The sequence below is a fragment of the Cnephaeus nilssonii genome, assembly GCF_951640355.1.
Source record: "Cnephaeus nilssonii genome assembly, chromosome: 10".
Classification (NCBI taxonomy): Eukaryota; Metazoa; Chordata; class Mammalia; order Chiroptera; family Vespertilionidae; genus Cnephaeus; species Cnephaeus nilssonii.
In genome coordinates, this window is record NC_137081.1 from 71477233 (window position 1) to 71499562 (window position 22330).

The following is a 22330-nucleotide window of genomic DNA, read 5'->3' on the forward strand; positions in this document are numbered from 1 at the left end:
TGATGAATTTGGCTAAAGGTTTGTTGATTTTGTTTATTTTATTTTTTCAAATAACTTAGTTTTACTCATGTTTTTTATTGTTTTTAAATTTTTTATTTTGCTTATTTTCTCTCTGATCTTTATTATTTCTTTCTTTTATTTACTCAAGTTTAGTTTTTTCACCTTTTATCAGTTCCTTTAGGTGCACTGTTAGATTGTTAATTTGGAATTTTTCTTGTTTCTTGAGGTGATCCTGTATAACTTTTCTTGTATAACTGCTGCATCCTATTTTCAGTTTTCTCAAGGTGGTTTTTGATTTTCTGTTTGACTTCCTCTTGATCCATTGGTTGTTAGTTCTTATTTGTTGTGTTTTTTCAATTTCTTCCTATGGTTGATTTCTAGTTTCATGCCATTGTGTTTGGAACAGATGCTTGATATGTTTTTAATCTTCTTAATTTTTGAAGCTTGTTTTGTGGCCTAATATGTAACCCATCCTGGAGACTGTTTCATGTGCACTTGAAAAAAAAAAAGTGTCCTCTGTAGTTTTTGGAATAAATGTTTTAAGATATCTATAAAGAGTATCTGGTCTAATGTGACATATAATGCCCTTATTTTCTTATTAATTTTCTGTCTACATGATCTATTAATTGATGCAAGTAGGGTATTAAAATTGCTACTATTATTGTACTACTGTGAATTTCTCCCTGTATGTTCATTAATATTTGTTTTATATATTTAGGTGCTCCTCTGTTGGGAGTTTAAATCTTTATAACATGTGAAATTTTGACTTTTTGATGGCAAGAATGCATACAGTCATGCTTGATCATTGATTCACTGAGCTTTTGTAGCTATACCATCCAAATTATTGCACTGGATTCTGTGAAACTAACTAGGAAGGTAATATAGAGCCTTCCTTTAATGTATTCCCAATATGGGTTGAGGAAAAACTATAACTTTACTATAAAATGATAGGTAAAGTATATGGCTCCTAAGTATTTATAAGAGGTTTGGGTGATTGATTTTCCTGGAAGATTGAAGTGGGCTTCTTGGTAATTTTGTATCTCCTATAATACACTCAATAAAAATTATTAATTTACATAATTATTAATTTTTAGTAGGACTTGTTCTGAAAAAAAAATTCATTGTGTTGTTTTTTTCTGAAAGACCAAGCAGAGCACAATTATATATTGATTTGTTGTCACATTAACTGTGACTCAATCATAATAAAGAAAATTATATTATTTTCAAACTAGAAAATAATCATATTATAAGTCTTGTATGTATTTGTCACCTGAGAATTAAATGATATGTATTTAATTACCATTGAGAACATAAATTTTATTGATTCTTTAATAATATTAATAATAATTTATTATTATCCTTAAAAATTATTTTTGACCTGCCATAAAGTACAATAAATACTAATAATTGTAAGTACTTTTTAGAGCAAATTTTCTGTGTAACTTTTAATATTAAGCTTAATTTTGCCTTTCTGAAAATGTGTGATTCCACTGCATAGCCAAATCTTTTAACTTTTAATATAACAAATTCATAGATAGTGACTTTGAAATACATAGAAATGCCTGTTTATTTTCCTATCCCTTTTATTATTTCCTTGGGTGAGGTTAATTAAAATTAGATTTTTCTCCTTTTGCAAAGGAACTACCAAAATATTTTCTCTTTAGTTTTAAATTTATAAAGATGATTCTCTGTCAAGCTAAACCATGCTAAAATTTCAAAGACACAGTCAATTACCAAACTTATCTGTTTATGTAATCTTCATTTTGATACAGCATATTTTTTAAAAATTTTAATAGTTAATATTTTATTATATTTATTTTGTAATAGACATTAAGTGCTTTAATAAATATTTATTTAATTAGTTCTTATAACAACTCTGTTATTCTCAATTTACATATTGGGAAACTGAACAGAAATCTATACTAATAAAAGCGTAATATGCTAATTAGACTGGACGTCCTTCTGGATGACCTTCCAGACGAAGCCGGGGCTGTGAGGAAAGCTCAGGTCCTGGGTGCCAGAGGAAAGCCAGTGCCAGCAGCTGGGGGAAGGAAGGCCTACTCTTGCACAAATTTCATGTAATGGGCCTTGAGTATTAAATAACTTTCTCTTGTCATAGAGTCATTAAGTACTGGAGTTGAGATTTTTTTTTTTTTAATTCTTTATTGTTTTTTAAAGTATTACATATGTCCCCTTTTCTCCCCATTGACTTACCCCCAGCCACTCCCACTTCCCCAGTACAGGCCCTCACCACCCTAGTGTCTGTGTCCATTGGTTATGCTTATATGCATGCATATAAGTCCTTTGGTTGCTCTCTTAACCACACACCCCCAACCTCCCCTGCCTTCCCTCTGAGGTTTGACAGTCTGTTGGATGCTTCTGCTGAGATTTTAAACTCAGAGCATCAGAACACACCATCTAAGCTTTTAGTTATTATGCTACATCCCTCTCTTCAGTAAACTTCTTAAGTTAGTTTTTTTTTGTTTTGTTTTTTTTTAACCAGGGGTGATAATAATAAAAAAAACAATCCATATATATTTGCTGGAAAAGCCTCTGTTTTTAAGGTGTGTGCTCCATCTTTATCTGATTTGCTAATTTGAAGCATCACATAGAAATCAGAAACCAGGCATTTGAGGAACACAATTTTCTATCTTTTCCCCATTCGAAAATAAAATACAATGGCAGTGTTTTCCAGAACAGGCTGATGGTTTCCTGAAGAAATGTCTGAGTAGGTGTCTGTCCCCTGAAGATATATATATTCAACATGCTGTCTCAGTTTTACAGCTTAGCTTTGGAAGTTCAAAGCAGGATAAATTAAAACAATTTCTCCTTGGAGCTGCTATCAGTCCTCTTCTAATCTGAAGAAGATGAGAGTGTGACAGCACAATTCTGTTCTCTTATGTTACCTGAAAGTCAAAATTAGGCACATAGGACTGTGAGAAGTAACTTAATGAATATGAGAAACAGCACAGTACAATTGCTTTAAAGAGAAAAAAGAACAGTCAATGCATAAGAAAATGTAAAAGACATTTTTTTCACCCTGAGAGGAAAAAGTTCAAAACTTAAAAATGGAATTGCTTTTATAAAAAGTATGTTTAATGCAAATTTCATTCAGAACACAAAAGCGAGACAGGCATATATTGCTTATTTGATAAAAGAGTAATTTAAAAGAGTATGTACATTATCCAAGGTTTCATAACATTGTGCCTTAAGGGGATTAAGCTATCTAAAACCTTTGAAGTCTATAGATTTGATTTTATTTACTCACAAGGATGGAGTTCTTAGTGTTTTTTTGCTCTATGAAAATTTCCCATTAGGGTTTGTATTGATTTGCCTTTCTCAAAGTGAAAGAAACAAATATAATTCATTAGCATTTTAATATTGAATCCCTTTTAATATGGAATTTTGAGAACCTAGGTCCTTATTAACCTCCGGAATGTTTGAAGAAATGCTTTCAAAGTTGGAAAATAATAGAAAACCAGATCGATCTATATCTGTACCCAGACATCTGAAAAATTCAGAACGAGCTGTCATCGTAATTTTTGCTTACCACTTTCCCAGAAACGATACTGTTGACCCTTCCTCCTGAAGTGAGGATGTCCACATTTAGTGAGTTTGTTTTTAATATTAACGAGGCTTCCATGAACTATATCATACATATCTCCTAGTCCAAATGCTGCCTAGTCTTCACAGATAGCCAAAGTCTTTTTTACTGAAGCCTTCTCTGATGACCTTGACTGACTTTGATTTCCTCTCCATTTCTATAATTTTCATAGTCTGCTCCAGAGGTTTCAGCTGGTGTGTCACGACACTGAAGTGCCAAAAATGGGGCATGATTAGAAAGTAGCAGCCATACTACTTTCTTTTTTACTGTACAATCTACTAGTTTAAAAAGATTTCCCTTACAGGCATGTGTTTATTTATTATTTTATTAATAAATTATTTACTTATAAAGAATATATATTATTACTGGATGCAATATTGTGATTTAATGCATTTTAAAATATACACCCAAAATGAAATCTGAAAGGATGAGTAACAAAATGGAAAAAGAAAAATTGATTTTAATTTTTTTGCATTGCCTTGGATTTTCTTGTAGCCATTCTCTACAGTGTGTATGTATACCCTATTTTGGTGTTACTTGTCTATAACAAGTAACACCAAAAAAATTGGGGGGAAATAACATGAATCTACAGCTATAATGCATATGTAAAATTTTGTATTTTTGCTAGTAGTTGGCAGTAAATTTATAGTCCATTTAACTAAGTTAGTTACTATAATTTAATTAATTATAATGTAAAGAGAATAAAATATATAATAACCAGTGCAAAGAGAAATATGATCAATTTTAGCACTCACAATGTCTATATAGTTTAAAATTTTAAAATAATTGAGTGAAGAAACATACCTGTGGCATAGGATACACCTGTAGTTCAATCAAAGCCAGCTTTATTGGAAGTGGAAATGCATCAGAGTAAAGGAATCTTCTGTGAGCTGCCTTGTGATTTGACTTGATTTTGGCACAAATTAAAGAACAGATCTAGGATCAGAGGTATAGCAGAGTCAACTGAACAAATTTTTTTTCAAAAAAATTATTTTTTTCAAGTTAAAGGCCTCCTTCCCCAACTGAGTGTGGAAAAAAATCCCCAAATCTGGTAACTCCAGCCATTAGGAAAACCACACAGAATGTCCTTGGCATATAAACAGTGTGGTTTTATGAGTTGTTTTAATAACAATGGCCATTTCTTTAAATAATATCTGCTTACATACAATACAGCTGGTACTATGTGAATTCAGAATGTTAATATCACAAAATCATAGAAGGTTGTAGTGGAAAGAACCTTGAATTGTCTAGTCCAAACTTTTATAAATATTGGAATTCCCTTTTCAAAGGTTTTGAATGCTTTTTGTCCTAATAAGCTTAACCAACTTTTAAGGCAACCCATTTTCTGTGAAAGGACTGGGGGACTCAGGCAGCAGGCAAATGGCACTGCCATCCCCCGGGACTGGGGCCCCCCGGGACTGGGGGACTCCAGTGGGGCTGATGGAACTGGGCGCTGCCATCTTGTGGCTATGGGCGCTGCCATCTTTGTGAAGGCCTGATGGTCAATTTGCATATTCCCTCTTTATTAGATAGGATATTCACAAGATCTTGGACCTTGTTAAATAACAAGTGCTATTCTTCTTATATATATCAATGATGAGTTAACTAGTAATTCTCATGATGCCCAGACTAAGCAATTTAAAATCTCTGATGGGTGGCTGCAGGTTGTTTGTTGTTGTTTTTTACATTTTACTAGGCAATATTATGGGCAGCCATTTGAGAATTACTGAACTCTAACTATGCAAAAGCAGACCTGTTGCTGAATTTGGGGAAAATGGTTAGAGAGGGTTTCTTTTATGAGTAATCAGAAAAGGGAGGCAATGATACATTGAGATGAGAGGATAGATACTGAGAGGGGAAGACAGGATCTGGGGATACACCATGGTGGGTGTAACCAGAGGTCCTTTTAGGATAAGAATGCCTAATCTTTAGTTTGAAGTTTTGATACTGTTATAATACATCTCCCTATCCTATGTTTCTGTAAATTCTGAGGCATTGTTTGTACTTCATGTGCTGCTTGTGAATATGGGTGGGAGAATAAGAAATGGATTGGGGAAAAGTTCTAAATCGGGATTCTGGGTTGAAATGACATAGCACAGGAATAAAATATTGCTTTGAGATGCATGATTACTGAAAAATGTAGGAATGATATGAGAAAGTCTCTTCTTCACCCAGATTAGATACAGTGATTTTTGAAAGAGCAAAACATGGGGTTTGGATTAGAAGTAACTGTCACATCTGCCAAGGTTTTAGAATAAAAATCAGTTTGGAAACTATTATCTTAGATAAGCTGGTGGAATCAATGATTCACAGGTCCTCAAGAAAGCCTTCCTAAATGTAGTGACAATTATATTTCTGGGCCTACCTGTTAAGTTCATAGCTGAATAAATGATAATAAAAGCCATGGAGAGTGCTTATACTTAATACCTCAAATGAAGAAAGGTGTCTGCAACCAGGTAATCTCGAAGAGGTATTTAATAATCAAGGTAAAAGTTGGTGGATGGAGAGGGGGCAGGGGGAGGGACATTGTTCTTTCTAATCCCGAAGATCAGAGTTAAAGTGAGGTTCTGTATAGGCTTCAGTACCAGGAGTTTATATGGACGACATCTGTATAGGCATCAGTACCAGGAGTTTATATGGACTGCACACAGTCAAACCTTATTTGTATGTAACAAAAAAAAAGTGAAAATAAAACAAGGGAACTCTACCTACTACAGTTATCCTGTGGCTCAGCAATTCTACCTGTGCATCTGTACCCGACAGAAATGATAGCATACGTCCACGAAAGACACAGACAAAAAGGTTCATATTATCATTCACAATAGGCAGAAATTAGACACAACCTGAACGTCCAAAATAGGTAAATAGTTTATGGTAGTTTCACACCATGAAAAAGCAAAGTACATGCAATGGAAAAGGTGGATTTGAAAGTCAGAATAACGAATAAGAGAAGTCAGATAAAGAGTAGTATATACCGAATGACACCATTTATCGACAATTAAGAAAAATAATCTCTGCTGAAAGAAGTCGGGACAGTGGCTGCCCACTAGGGAAGAGGAGGGCTTCTGAGGGGAGGTAGCAACAAAAGGGCCCTCTGGGCTGCTGGCAGTGGTCTAAACCTTAGTCTGGTTGGTGGTTACATGGCTAAGTTCCATTTAAAAAAGTTAATTAACCTGTACACTGAATACTTGTGCACTTAAATATGCATACATTATAAGGTTATAATCTTTTTTTTTTAAATCCTCACCCAGGATATTTTTTCCATTGATTTTTAGAGAGAGAGTGGAAGAGAGAGGGAAAGACCGAGAGAAATATCGATGTGAGAGAAACACAATGATTGGTTGCCTCCTGCATGAGCCCTGACCAGGGCCCTGACTGGGGAGGAGCCTGCAACTGAGGTACATGCCCTTAAGCAGAATCTAACCTGGGACCCTTCTGTCCACAGGCTAACACTCTATCCACTGAGCCAAACTGGCTAGGACTATACGGGTATTATAAACATGAGACAATTTGCCTCATACAGAAGTCTCTAGTGTTATATCAAAGTATATGTTTTAATCCAGCTTAACACACTTATCACTGGCTTGAATGAAGATAAAAAAACAAAACAAAAACAACTAATTAAATGTGTGGATTTCACAAAAAGAATTCATTGGATAACATGATTTTTTTAAATGTCAACAGTTAGGGCCCCTGAACAAATATAATGAGCTGGCATTTAATAGGATAAATGTAAAGTTCTTCAGCTAAAAAAATGTGTCCCAGCTGGACGGCTCAGTTAGTTGGATTATTGTCCCATCCACCAAAAAGGCTGCAGGTTGATTCCAGGTCAGGCACATACCTAGGTTGTGGGTTGGATCTCTGGTCAGGTCATGTACAGGAGATAATTGAATGATGTTTCTCTATCTCTCTCTTTCTCCCTCCCTCCCTCTCTCACATCCCTCCCTACCTCCCTCCTTCTCTCTTTCCCTTCCTCTCTCTCTAAAATCAATAAACAGCCTTTGCTGGTTTGTCTTATTGGATAGAATGTAGGCCTGTGGATCAAAGGGTCCCAGGTTCAATTATGGTCAAGGGCATGTACCTTGGTTGCAGGCTCCTCCCCAGCCCAGGCCCTGGTCAGGGCTCCTGCAGGAGGCAACCAATCCATGTGTTTCTCTCACACTGATATTTCTCTCTGTCTTTCCCTCTCTACCATTCTCTCTCAAAATCAATGGGAAAATATGCTCGGATGAGGGTTATTTAAAAAATCAATAAACATATCCTCAGGTGAGGACTTAGGAAAAATGTGGCATAATAGAAGCATAGTAAACTAATATATTATATTTTACCTGGTTGATTTTTCATGTCTGTTTGGCATTTTCTAAAACAGCTTGTAAATATAAGCCAGGAAACATGATTTTGAATTTCCTAGGACCCAGAAGTACAGGTTAACACAGAGTCCAGTGTTCTCACAACAGGTGATCAATAAGTGCTGGTTAATTAATCATGAGAAAATAGATACCTAAGGGTGGAAGTACTTTAAGAAACCTGTATTCCTTGTTTTCTATTTTCAGACAGAATCTGCATACTGCAACCTCTGTAGGTGGTTATCAATTTGTCTCAACTCTAAAGTTTAAATTTTCTCAGTGTTAAAAGGCCTCTTCCTTGTTTTACAGACAACTATGACATGTGGCTTTTTAAAATATCTGACTGTAATTACAATGAACAATAGCTGGCCACCAATATCTATAGAGTTATCCTTGAAAATGGTTACCAATTATACTATTGTCTTATATCTGTGGAAAGCTAATGTAACTCTTTTGGCAAAGCTGGGTCAATTGCAGTTGCTATTTATAAAATATCTCACAGTCTACTTCTAGAAAGGAAACATGAAATTTCAGCTCAATAAGATAGTAAAGGTATGTGTAAGATGCAGCAGTATATGTGAGAAAGAATGCTTCCTGATTAAATGGAATAAAAATTTTTCAGGGATGGCAAAGCCATTAGAGAATAACACAAAAGGAAGAGTCACATGTAAAATTAGTGTCCTTTTTTCTAATATTTATAAAGATGGTTGTAAATGTCTTCTTTGAACTCCTACAAAAATGCTTGACTGTACTACTTATATTCTGCTCTTGTTAACTGTTGGTCATTATTTATATCTGCATACTACCCTCTGTTGTTTAAGGAGCTTATATAAAGCTTCTTATGGTAATAGCTGTGTCTTCCTTGTATCCACTCCTAGTCAGTCTTCATACATCACATTTGTTCACTTATTCACCAAATGTTGACTTAGAGCTTACTATGTGCCAGGCAATATTCTATCTGCCAGGAATAAAGCAGTGAACAAAATAATGTCCTAGGCCTCAAAGAGATTATAGTTCTGTAAGACAAGACAGACAGTAAACAAACAAACAAAAACAATAAATATGTAATGAGTTTGCAGTAATACATGTTTTACAATGGAGAAAATAGATTTGGTAATGAATACAGAGAATAGCAAGGGAATAATTTTCTAGAGTAGTCAGAGGAATTTTCAGTAAGAAGGGGACTATTTAAGCTAAAACAGAACCATGCAGATATTGAGGTGGGAATGGGGAGGGCAGCATTCCAGTCACAAAGAAATGTAAAGAACCTTTGACTAGCCTGGCCAGTGTAGCTAAGTGGTTAAACATCTACCTATGAACCAGGAGGTCATGGGTTCAATTCCCAGTCAGGGCACATGCCTGGGTTGCAGGCTCGATCCCCAATAGATGGCATGCAGGAGGCAGCTGATCAGTGATTCTCTCTCATCATTGATGTTTCTCTCTCTCTCCCTTCCTCTCTGAAATTAATACAAATATATATTTTTTAAAAAAGAACCTTTTAATGGACAGCATTTGGCTTATTTCAAGAAGAGGAAAGTCTGTTATTAGAGACTAGAGGCCCGGTGCACAAAATTTGTGTACTTGATGGGGATGGGTGTCCCTCAGCCCAGCCTGAGCCCTCTCATAGTTCAGAAGCCCTCAGGGAGCAGGCCTAAGCCGTCAGTCAGACATCCTCAGTGCTGTCGAGGAGGCAAGAGAGGCTCCCGCCACCACCGCTGCACTCACCAGCCAGGAGCCCGGCTTCTGGCTGAGAGGCGCTCCCCCTGTGGGAATGCACTGACCACCAGGGGGCAGCTCCTGTGTTAAGCGTCTGCCCCATGGTGGTCAGTGCACGTCATAGCAACCAGTCATTACTCTGTCTGGCCGAAACCAGTTCTCCAACATCCCCCAAGGTGTGATGATTGTGAGAGGGTGCAGGCCAGGCTGAGGGACCCCACCGGTGCACATTTGGGGCCCAGGAGGGATGCAAGAAGTTGGCCAGCCCATGAGGGACCGCAGGAGGGCTCCAGAGCATGCCCTACCCATCTCACTCCATCCCAATTGGCTGGACCCAAGCAGCAAGCTAACCTACCGGTAGGAGTGTCTGCCCCCTAGTGGTTAGTGAACATCATAGTGAGCAGTTGAGTGCCCTTAGCATATTGTTAGCATATTACACTTTGATTGGTTGAATGGCCGACCAGATGACTGGACACTTAGCATATTAGGCTTTTATTATATAGGACTAAAAGCCCGATGCATGAAGATTTGTGCTAGAATGGGTTTTCCTTTCCCTGGCTGACAGCACCGCCTTTCCACTCAGGCCTAGCCCCTTTTTGTTCAGGCCCCGGAGCCACCTCTTTCCGCTCTGGGAGCCACCTCTTTCTGCTCTGGCCCCGCCTTCCCACGCTGCCCAGAGGTCCTGAGAGAACGGGGGTGGGGCAGAACACCTGCATCGTCACCATGGCGATAATGCAAGCATCCCACTCTGTCACTCAGTGCCTGTGTATGCAAATTAACCTCCATCTTTGTTGGGTTAATTTGCATATCACTCCTGATTGGCTGGTTGCGTAGCAGGGGTACAGTCAATTTACATGTTTGTCTATTATTAGGTAAGATGGTTGATTGAGGGGGATAGTAGAAGGATATCAGGTGAGAGAGTGTGGAAGGATGTGGGTAGATCATGGACGTCATAGAGAGTTTGGGTGGAGGGGAGATAAATTATCTCATTTATTTTTAAAAGGGCAACAATGGCCTCTAAGTGGAGAAAAGACTCATGAGGAAATGGGAGTGCTGACACAGAATGGAAGCTGGGCAATAAGTTAGGAGGTTATTGCATTGCTCAGCCAAGAGGTAACAGTGACTTCCATTACATTATAGAGAGTAAAGAGGGTGAGAGGTGGTTGGAAGATGGATATGATTTGAAAGAACAATAAAAAAAGCCAAAATACCTGGTAAGAGATTGAAAATGAGACTATTTGGTTATGGATTAGATGTGAAGTGTGGGGAAAGGATGAAACAAGGGGAGGGTTTAGCCTGTGAGACAAAGGGTGGAGCTGTCATTTATCCAGCACGCAGCAGGGGAAGTCGCCATTGGAAGGCTGCAAGAGAAGCCTGTTTCAGACCCAGAATTTGCCTTTTTTACATCAATATCGCCTTTTCCACATACAAGTGGAGATACAAAGTAGGCTATTGGCTATATGGGTATAATGTTTGGACTTGGTTTATAATGCTTAATGTTTATGCAAAAATAATGCTTATTTTTGTTGGTTGATTTACTCTTTCAATAATGAAATCATTTTAACTGGTACTTTTACAAAATTGGAAAAGTCAAGCAAGTCTTTGCTTTCCAGATATATGTTTGAAATGGTATCTTTGTTCTGGTTCAAACTATTGTGTTTCTGAGTTAACTGTTGTTGAGGAGAGGGGATATTTGGAATCATTTCTCAATATAAATAAAAATATTTCCACTATAATTCATTTGAAACAGAATCCCAAAACTTACTGATAAATGGTTTATTATACTAATTGCTTTTTCCTTACTCCCATAGTCTGTCACTGTGCCAGAGGGAAATTATATTGGTATTAAAAAGATTTGTTCTTCAAATGGCCATGTAGGTCACCACACAAACACTTACTTAGCTGGTGGCAAATTTATTATTTAATGATTTGTCCCCAATGTGTTTCTGGTGGCTATATTTAAAATCATTGGACCATAATTGCTACCCTTTATGCATATGCATGCACATGTATTTTATTTATAACTTTTAGAAACATTTTTCATTCAAAAAAATCAAAAACACACTATTATTTAAAGACTGTAATAGCATAGGGCCATTCTTTAAGTATTTTTAAGACTATTTGTACAGTGAGAGCTTTAAAAATAATCTAAGGATTTTGTAGTTGACATTTGCTAAATTAGTATCTCAGAAGAAATAATTAAATGATAAAGCATTTTAAAGACTTCATACATATTAAATGACCTTATACTTAAAATAGCCTTGATATAGCTGAAATGCCTTTATGTTTCTATTCTCTCTCTGCTTTGAGACTTTATTGAGTTGATTATCTCCAGTAGTATTCTTTCTTTCTATTTATTTATTTATTATCTATCTATCTATTTATTTATTTATTTATTTATTTATTTATTTATTTATTTATTTATTTATTTTAGAGGACTCAGACACAGGTATTGTTGTGAAGAAAAAAATTGTTATCCAAAATAACATGGTTTGCTATCAAGATGGCAAATTCATGAGGGATAAGTATTTACTGAGTTAAAGTAAGTAAGAAAATGAAGAAAAAATAATAAAGGATGGAATAAGTCATTCCACATATATTTTAAAAATATTAAAAAATACATTTGAATAGATTCTTTCATATTGTTTTATTATCTTTCTTACTCTTTGTATTAGTGTATTATCTGGAAGAATACTTACTTATACATTACCACACTGGGGATATTAATTCCCAAATACTGATGCAATGTAATCCTAATATGTGCATTGATACTTTTTATAGTGTGTGTGTGTATTTTCTCCCTCTCTATCTTATCCATAGAAAATGATACCATCTACTGGACAGACATGGGCTTCAATAAAATTAGTCGAGCTAAAAGAGACCAAACTTGGAAAGAAGATATCATTACCAATGGCTTGGGAAGAGTGGAAGGGATTGCCATTGACTGGATTGCTGGTATAATCTATGACATTTTCTGTTTTATGTTTCACATCTATTTTTAAGCGCTCAATCTGCCTCATAAAAATTCTGAGACTCATAATTTCTTTTATTTTAGCCAGAGGGGTAAATAGTCTCTTACTTTGGGCTTCATTCTTTCTAATGCTTTTGAGCCTTTCGATAAGTGGTTTTTTGTTTGTTTGTGTTTTTTTTGTTTGTTTGTTTGTTTTTTTGTAGAAGCAGATTATATAGTGTTAACTTTGCCTAAATATCCTGAGAGCTAGGCAGGTAGACAGAAGTGTTACTTTTCTTGCCTGAAGTCTACAGAAAGCTAAAATATATTTCTCCTCCGATTGAGAGAAGTTTTAACTTATTTTTAACATATAAGTGTATCAATACATGGTTGAAACTACAGGTGTATGAGATTTAGGAAGTATTTGCATATTAGTTTATTTATAAATTTCTGCTGAGGAAATGTACACATTAAAAATATAGGAAGTAGCCAGAACCGGTTTGGCTCAGTGGATAGAGCATCGGACTGCGGACTGAAAGGTCCCAGGTTCGATTCCGGTCAAGGGCATGTACCTTGGTTGCGTGCACATCCCCAGTGTGGGGGTGTGCAGGAGGCAGCTGGTCGATGTTTCTCTCTCATCGATGTTTCTGACTTTCTGTCCCTCTCCCTTCCTCTCTGTAAAAAATCAATAAAATATATTTAAAAATATATATATATATATATATATATATAGGAAGTAAATGATTTCTTGAGAGTTATATAATGCTCAGAAAGTTAATAATTAGAATAATAACTAATAAATAGTTTTTCTTCTCACAACTATATCATAAACACATCTGTATTTCTTCTAGGTAACATATATTGGACAGATCATGGTTTCAACTTAATTGAAGTTGCAAGACTCAATGGATCTTTTCGTTATGTAATTATTTCCCAAGGCCTGGATCAGCCAAGATCTATAGCTGTGCACCCAGAGAAAGGGTAATTCTAAATTTACGTATCTCTTTTGAATTTTAAGTGATTTTTCTTGTTTCATTAAAAATATTCAGACTTCCACATTAATACTTATTTTTAGTTATATTTTTAAAAACACTAAAAAATGTCTTACCTAAGCAGAAAGAAAAAGTTTATTTTCATTTGGTCATGTATATTTTAGTACATATTTGATGGGATACATTTGTTATGCAGCTCTCTAATGTGTATGTAAATCTAAAAGAGTAGACCAATATGGACCTGGAGAGCATTATGCTAAGTGAAATAAGCCAGTCAGAGAAAGATAAATATCACATGATCTCACTCATAAGTGGAATCTAATGAACAACATAAATTGATGGACAAAAATAGATCCAGAGAAATAGAAACATCCAACAGACTATCAAACCTCAGAGGGAAGGCAGGGGAGGGTGGTCAAATTAAGACGTTCATCCTAAGCTTTTTTTGTTTGTTGTTTTTTCCCTTAGTTTTAGATAAGTATGTCTGTCTCCCAACATTTCCATTTGAATGTGTTGAGGACACAAAAACTGTGCATATAAAAAATTATAATGAATGCAATCTGCCAAAAAGTTTTGCTGATTTTTTCTTCTAAGTATTACCAATCTACTGCTCTCCATCTTGATAGCCTCAACCCTAATTAAATCTGTTCTTATCTTACACATATACCACTGCAGTTGATCTCCTAACCTTACAAAAGACTAGACTGAATTTTTTAACTTTATGTAAACCTACTTAAAAACTTTCAAGGGATTTCCATTGACTTTTGTGTAAAGTTCAGAATTTCTATTGTGATCCTTCTTAATCAGACCCTATGCAAATATTCAGTCTCTATCTTTTGCTGCTGTCTTTTTGCTATCTCAGTCAGTCTACTTTGGACTTCTAAGTTTATAAAATATTGTCAAATATATCTCATACTTTTCCATTCCCAGCCTTTGAACCGCCTCTTTCCATCACCAGCAGTGTTTTCCTTCCTACATTTACCTTGCTAAATGTTATTTAACCTTTCTTGGCTTCGCAAATTAATATTAGATTTTCCTGTTATAGGACACCAAACACCAAATGCTTTCATTTTTATACATTCTGTGTACTCAGACATCCTTATTTACTTATATTTATATTCGTAGCTCTGTTTTTCACTGAATGGGATAATGCCTCTATTCTTCACTATAACTCTGTGAAAGTAGAGCCATGTGTGTTTGGTTTCTTTCTCTATGCCCAGAATTTAGTGAATAAGAAATGAGTTCATGCAGAGTTCTGACCAAACTGCAAATTCATAAGCGAATAAATTAGTATTGTTTTAAGCCTTTACATTTAGAGTGGTTTGTTAAGGAATAATAGATAACTAGAACAAGATACATCAGAAATCTTAACCTTAACAGGTCTAGAATTAAACTGAATATTTTTCTATAATTATGACTTCTCCATTGGTTGATGCCAGTTCTGTTATATCATTTGCCTAGGCCAAAACACTTGGCATCATCTTTGGTGCCTCTCTTACATACTCTATATCAATATACCAAGAATTCTGCTACTTTTGGCTTCAAAATACATTCATACTCAACCTACTTCTCACAATTTTTATTGCTACCACCCTAGCCTGAGTTGTTATCACACTTGCCAATATTTCTGAATTATTGTGTACCATCTTCTACCCCCATAGCCCTAACGTCTGTTTTTCACATAGTGGCCTATTTATTCTTTTGTAATTTAAGTAGCTGTCACTTCTTTGCTCAAAATTTACCAGAGGGCCCCTTTTCACTCTGTTTAAAGCTCACAACAGCCTAGGCAACATGGCTCAATGGTTGGGCATTGACCTATGAACCAGGAGGTCATGGTTCAATTCCTGGTCAGGGTACATGCCCAGATTGCAGGCTTGATCCCCAGTATGGGGCATGCAGGAGGCAGCAGATCAATGATTCTCTCTCATCATTGATGTTTTTATCTCTCTCTTCCTTCCTCTCTCTGAAAACAATAAAAATATATTTTTTAAATGTTCTCTTCCTATGTTACAGTATTTTAAAAATATTTTTATATTATATAATTCATAATCAAGCAATAAATCATTGTAGCCTCAATAGAGAAAATTTAATCAACTGCTGGACTGTGAATAATTATTCTGGTGGTAGAAATAAGTATAATTTAAATGTTGTGAAATCCAATACATATTCAGAAATGGATTTGTTTCTAATAAAGAATTTCTTTCCTTCATATTTGTAATAAGTCCAACACTTCATTTCTTTCGTAGAGAACCTCTATGCCTAGCGTACTATAGATTCATGCACTTCAATTTAACAGGCCTCTTGCTATTATTTGTCAATCTAATGTTCTTTCTTATTTCTTATTGAAACCTGGTATATATCCTCAAGTTGTTATTCTAGACCTTATTTTCCTTTCGGATATTTTCTATATCTACAGCCATCTTAGCATAAACTATACCTACTACTCCCTATGATGTTTGAGAACATCAGGCAAAGGAACCCACATATACTTCACTTTATGTCAGTTTGTTCAATGAACATTTATTGAGCAGTAGGTACCGTGAAACAGGTCATGTCAGTACATCTCCATTTCCTCCTTCAATTCAGTACATTTTGACAAAATAGGACTACTTACCATGGGAAAGACACTGGTGGGCACTGTGAAGTATGATGGTATAAATAATATATTGCTTCTGTTCACAATGAGTTTTTTGTTTAAACTTGATGTTTAAACTTGATGTTTTAGTTAAAGAATAGTCTCATCTTGTAAAGTAAGATTCATTTTCAGGCATAAAAAGACTAGAGCTACATAAGTTAAGCTTATATCTCATATCTAAATCTCATGTTAAAGTAATAATTTCCATAAGGCCATTATCCTATATAATAAAAGGCTAATATGCAAATAGACCAAACGGTGGAATGACTGGTCACTAGGATGTGCACTGACCATGAGGGGGCAGACGCTCAATGCAGGAGCTGCCCCCTGGCTGTCAATGCGCTTCCACAGGGGGAGCGCTGCTCAGCCAGAAGCCAGGCTCACAGCTGGTGAGCACAGTGGTGGTGGCAGGAGCCTCTCCCGCCTTCATGGCAGCCGTAAGGATGTCTGACAGGCTGGCATCCCCAAACGGCTCCCGGACTGTAAGAAGGCATAGGCTGGGCTGGGGGACCCCTCCCCTCCAGTGCACAATTTTGTACACCGGGCCTCTAGTAAAATTACATTGAGTTTGATGAGAAAAGAGATAGCATATAATTAGAGGAGTTAATAAACGTGAGGCTAATAGCAGCAATAGTGGCAATTACTAAGGCTTTATGAAAGAGACTTGAAGGAGACAGTTTTCTGAGATGAAGTGGGAATATATTTGCAAAACAAAGGACATTAGCAAGAGTCTAAGTACATGACATATGTGTAGGAAAGAGTAGGTGATGCAGCTGAAAGGTAAGTTGGGGCCATAAAATAGACAATTCCCTTTTAACATTCAGTTTATTTACCAAGTGAAGTCTAAACTGGTTCTGGACCCTCTCTCCAAAACCTCTCCTCTCGTCCCAAACAACCCACTTAAGAAGAGATCAGAAGTGTGATGAGAGTTTATGGAATTTGTAGTATTCTTGAAATAGGGAGTTTTTTCAAGTGCTTATTCATTATTTCAGGTAGAGTGTTATGGAGGAGTGGGGAGGGTTCTTTCTCTGCTCACGAGCCAAATGATGGAGAGAGATAGGAGCAAATATATAAGGAGAAGACTGAAATAAATAGGTAAGAACAGTAAGTAAAAAATAAAAATAAAATGTGGCACTCTCTTACTGCAGGTCCTCAGACCAGGAGGAGTCAGAGAGGAGGAAGAAAAGTTTAAAATACATAGGAGACTTAAGTTTGGATTTAGAAAGACCTGGTCTTTTATGCTTGAAAATTCATCTTAACAATATGATTCTGTTCTTTTAACTGAAATTGTCCTAGAAGTACTGGATTCTTCCTGAGATATCAAATTCTGAAGAAGAGATGTTGAATAGATCATAAACGGAATCAGGAGTTGAATAAATACGAAGTCCCTTCTTACTTATACCAATAGAGTTCCAACTCTGCAATAAATCATGGTAGTGGAATAGATTACCCAAGAAAGAGTACAGAAACAATAAGTCCGAACAAAAATAAAGGATGTTTACAGTTAAAGGATGAATTGTTTGGTGGGGGTGGGGAGGGGCAAGAAAATCAGCCAGAGAGAGAGAGAGAGAGAGAGAGAGAGAGAGAGAGAGAGAGAGAGAACCATGTCAAGTCTTCAGAAAATTACTGTATCATAGAAGTCAAGGGAAGGGAGTTTTAGGAAGATTTTTGCATCACCAATAAAGAGATTAGGAGGCATGAAATCAAAGAACAAAGCATGAATTTGAGGAATATGATGCTATTGTTAATTGTCAATTTCAGGAGATTGGTAAGGGCAGAAGCCAAATATAAGTAATTAATAAGTGAAAGATAATTAGAAATTGGAGTTAAAGTGTTTAGACTACAGTTATAAAAACATGGACAAGGAAGGGAACGAGGAGAAAATAGAGGTATGTTGAGAAGATAGTAAGGTATGTAGAAAGTTTTACTTAGTATGGGAGGCAGGTAGTGGTGCAAATATTCATAGGCAGAAGGGAAAAAACTAGCCAAAAGGAAGAGGGAGAAAATGCACATGAAGAGGAGACAAATTCCAGGGATCGCAGGAGGAGCCGTGGCAAGGAAGAAGCAATAAGATGGACCAGAAATAATAGGGGACAGAAGATAGATAGACAAGATTTGCATCTTACATCAGGTATTTCAAAAATTGTTGATATTGGAAATAGAGCATTTTCACTGATAATTAAGTTTGCTTCGTGTCCTTCCTTATGTAATGCAGGGACAAAAGAGAGATGTAGGTTCCTAGAGCATGATGAGGGACTAGGGGCTGGGATATTTACAGGATCATCAACTTGAGTCATAAACTATGTCAGCAGTGGAGGGAGAGGATGGCAAAGTTGTCAGCAAGTAGTAAAGCAATTAAATAAATTTGGTCGTTAATTGTGATACAGTGATGATTTGGTGGTTTGGGAAAATGAAATGTCTGAGTTCATACTGCAAATGTTTTGAAAGAAGTGAATGTAACTGCAGAGAAAGTTTTCTTTTGCTAAAATTTACTTTTCCATTTTTATTCTGGACACAATAGTATCTGTTTCCTCAGGCAACTCACAGGATAACTATTCTTTTCAAATCTATCATCTTTAAATTGTTTCTTTCAATGAAGTCTTTCCCTTTGCTTTCAAATAGACTCAGATTCCTCCTATTTGAAAAAACAACACACCAGTGTCTTATTTCTCCACATATGTTTACTTCTTAACTTCATAGACTAGAGATCTATACCCATTGTTTCTTCACTGAACTTCTGAAATGGATTTTCAGCTTCTGTTCATTCCAGACATTTCTAAATTTATCAATAGTGGAAGACAAATATTTTTTTCAGGTTTCACATCATTTGCCTTCTCCTTGAGATTTTTTTTATTAATTATCCACTCAAGAATTTACTTTCTCTGTTACCTTCTCTAACTCTTAGTTTTCTTGTTCTATCTGACCTCCTCCAGACCTGTCTTCTAAGCATTGTATATCACTTCCGATCATTTTTCTCCTCATTAAGGCTTTGAATGCCATTATCTCTCTTGCTATATTTATCTTTTAAATTTATTTTTTATGTTTTCATATTTTAATCATTGCATTACATTCCTTTTCTAACCATGGCATCTCTTTTTATTTTATCATGTTCTTTTGCCCTGGCAAGATTGGAACTTACCTTAGATTTTCTGTAGTTTCTCATCACCTATTTCTATCGGCTAAATCCTGTCAGTTCTTTTTCCCCAATGTCTAGATTTTATATTTCTCTCCATTGCAACTATGAGCTCAGCACTGACTCAGCTGGAGGATCTCAGTAAACATTTTTTGTTTCTTAATTTGAGCCCACAAACAAGATTTACATTTCGTCCCACAAAACAAGAAATCTTTGACTCTGTGGCAATATTTTAAATATTATTTATCTCTATACCCTCACTCCTTCTTAAAAATATTTAAGTAGTAAATAAATCACATTGATTGATATTTTTCTGGATTCGTAGTTCAGAATCAATACACCTTTTAAAATATTAAGCTTGCTTTCAGGAAGTGTTTACTCCTGGTTGGAAACATTACTGATATGTTTCTCCCTATACATTGTCTACATGTTTACTGACTTGAGGTCAGTGTGGGAGAAAAAGGCTCGAAATGATCAGCCTGTATAACTTTTTCAAACACTGATATTCAAGTAATATTAGAAAGACATTTAAGTGTCAACATTTCCATCATAGGGATAAAGTATAGCATTTTTTTATTCTGTTTGAAGTTAAATTAATGGCAGGTGGTATTGCCAAAGGAAAAGGTGAACCATAATGAAGTAAATTAACTGAATCCAAGATATAACTATGCTTTGAAAAGTGGACATGAAGCCTGTTTTGAACAATGGAAACTGGAAGTCTCTTAAAATGTAGCCAATTTCAAAATAGAATGTATATATAAATTGAGTTCAGCTTTAAAAAATTAGTTTCTTTCCTCCATTGACTTACTTTCGTAAGCCATCACTTTCTTTTAAAAATTGAAATGTAACAATTTTCTTTATGCTGAAAAGTCATTTTCTACTTACAACAACAACAACAACAACATATGTATAGGAAGTCACAGTATGATGCTGAAAAAGTTGGGTAACTTTCCATGGAATATGATCTCTAATTGAAGCACAAATATTCTGTAATTTTGTTTTCTTTTGAGGCACCAGGATATACATTGCCTCTCTTAATTTAACTTTCTATTTCTATTACTGTAAGTTGCTAAATGATATTTCTTTCCAATGCAAAGATTCAGCTTGACAGTGGTTCTCCCTATTCAAGCACTTATTGTCAAATGATCTTTGATTGATTATATATGTATATGTTCATATATAAATATATATGTACTTTTAGAATATGCTTAACAATATGCAGAAGGTCTTGAAAGACAGCTTAACATCTGTTGAGCTAGCAAAGTGTAGTTAAGTTTAACATCATTTTCTAGAGTTTATTTTGCATTTTATGGCAAGGCAGTACCTATAAAAATGAAATGGAATTAAATTTGATTTACAAGATAAATAATAGTGGAAACCAGGTACTAGTACATAATGTTAAGACATCATGATCTTCAGGTAACTTAGGAATACCACAACCATGCTCCAGATCATAGGCACCTCTCTCTACCTGTCTCTGAGCCAGGCATATAAAAATTATGAACATGAATGAAAGAAAAGTGTCACACTATTTTCCATTAGAAATTTTCTCAAAAATTCTAGTGCAGGCACCACCCTTCTTTCAAAGCTAGTTAAGTCTCACTCATCTAGTCTTTTCCAATATGCTGCATTCTCTTGGTCAAACATCATCTTAGATTTTTATATCTCCCTCTAAAAGGAGGGAAGAAGGACAGGAAATGTTCAAGATGCCCTGAATTATAATTGTAGCTGTGTGGCTGGTTGCAAACAATGGCCAGAAGGTTATGCCACCTCTCACTGTAGGAGGGAGCCCCTGGCCCAGGCCACCAGAGACATGTTGAATGGACACCAAAGATAGTCACACACCAGTACAATACCTTTTCCTAATTTTTCAAGAGATCTGACCCATAAAAACACAGTGAAAGGGTAAAGAGAAGTTTGAAAGATATGTTCCCTTATTTACCTATACACATTGTCTCAGGTTTTTTCAATGCAGAATATCCAGCATAGGTTATTTCTGACATACAAGATAGATTGGAGGTCATGAAAAATATGTAAAATTTCTGTAAAATACTTTAAGAATTATAAATAAGCTTATGATTACTAGGATTCTGGGCTCTAAGAGTCTAGTTGTTAAATATTTCACAGGAAAATATAGGGAAACATCAAATATTATATATTGAAAATACCAAAACGTAATAAAGATGAACTATTCACTCAAGAAAACAAAAATGTAGACATGTAAATAGTAAAATAATATTATATATGTACATGTACATGCATATATATGTATTTTGTAAAATGAGAGGATGGGCAGTGAGGCAGGCCACAAACACATAAATAAAATAATTAAACCTAATATAGGGTGATAAACCTAATCTGCTATGGGATTTCAGGTGCCCCCAAATTGTTTCTTTGTGAAGAATTTTTTTTTTTCTGTACTTCTTCAGCGTTGTCTGAGCAACACTATTTTTTTTTTGTTTTATATAGGAAATAATTGATTTATATAATTATTCAATATCACAAAATAGTGAATGAAAAAGGATTCTAATGTAAAGTTTAAGAAAAATAAAGACCAGGATGAGAACTGTAAAACAAATAACTTACAAATAATTATAAGCTTTAAAGAGATAGAGAAACAACTCAGATGGCCTGTATCTTTATTTTGGCTCGAGTTCATTTCTGAAGTTGTTTAGAGGAATGACAACTTCTCTTACCATAGCACTTCAAACATTTTAGGGTTGAAGCCCCTATAATTAATTTCATGACTTACAACTAGCAAGGTTTAGACATTTCTGTTAGTACTTTTCTCAGGTAATTACTTACCCATTTGCCTCTGTCATTAAACAGTGAGCTGCGTGAGCATCATTAAGTCACATTTATTTTGTATCATCACCACCCAGCACATAATAAATACTTTACATTTGTTGAATGGATACATGATTGAAATAAAAAAAATATATATTTGAGAACTA

The 22330-nt window shown here is 35.4% G+C and overlaps 1 protein-coding gene across 1 annotated transcript in view; it reads left to right on the top strand.

Annotated features, from left to right (window-relative positions):
• Positions 1-22330, top strand: part of LRP1B (LDL receptor related protein 1B) — a 1721287-nt gene that overhangs the window by 1255548 nt on the left and 443409 nt on the right. The window contains exons 36-37 of the mRNA XM_079782447.1: positions 12487-12621; positions 13468-13597. Coding sequence (XP_079638573.1) covers positions 12487-12621; positions 13468-13597 — 265 coding nt within the window. The remainder of the gene's footprint in view (positions 1-12486; positions 12622-13467; positions 13598-22330) is intronic.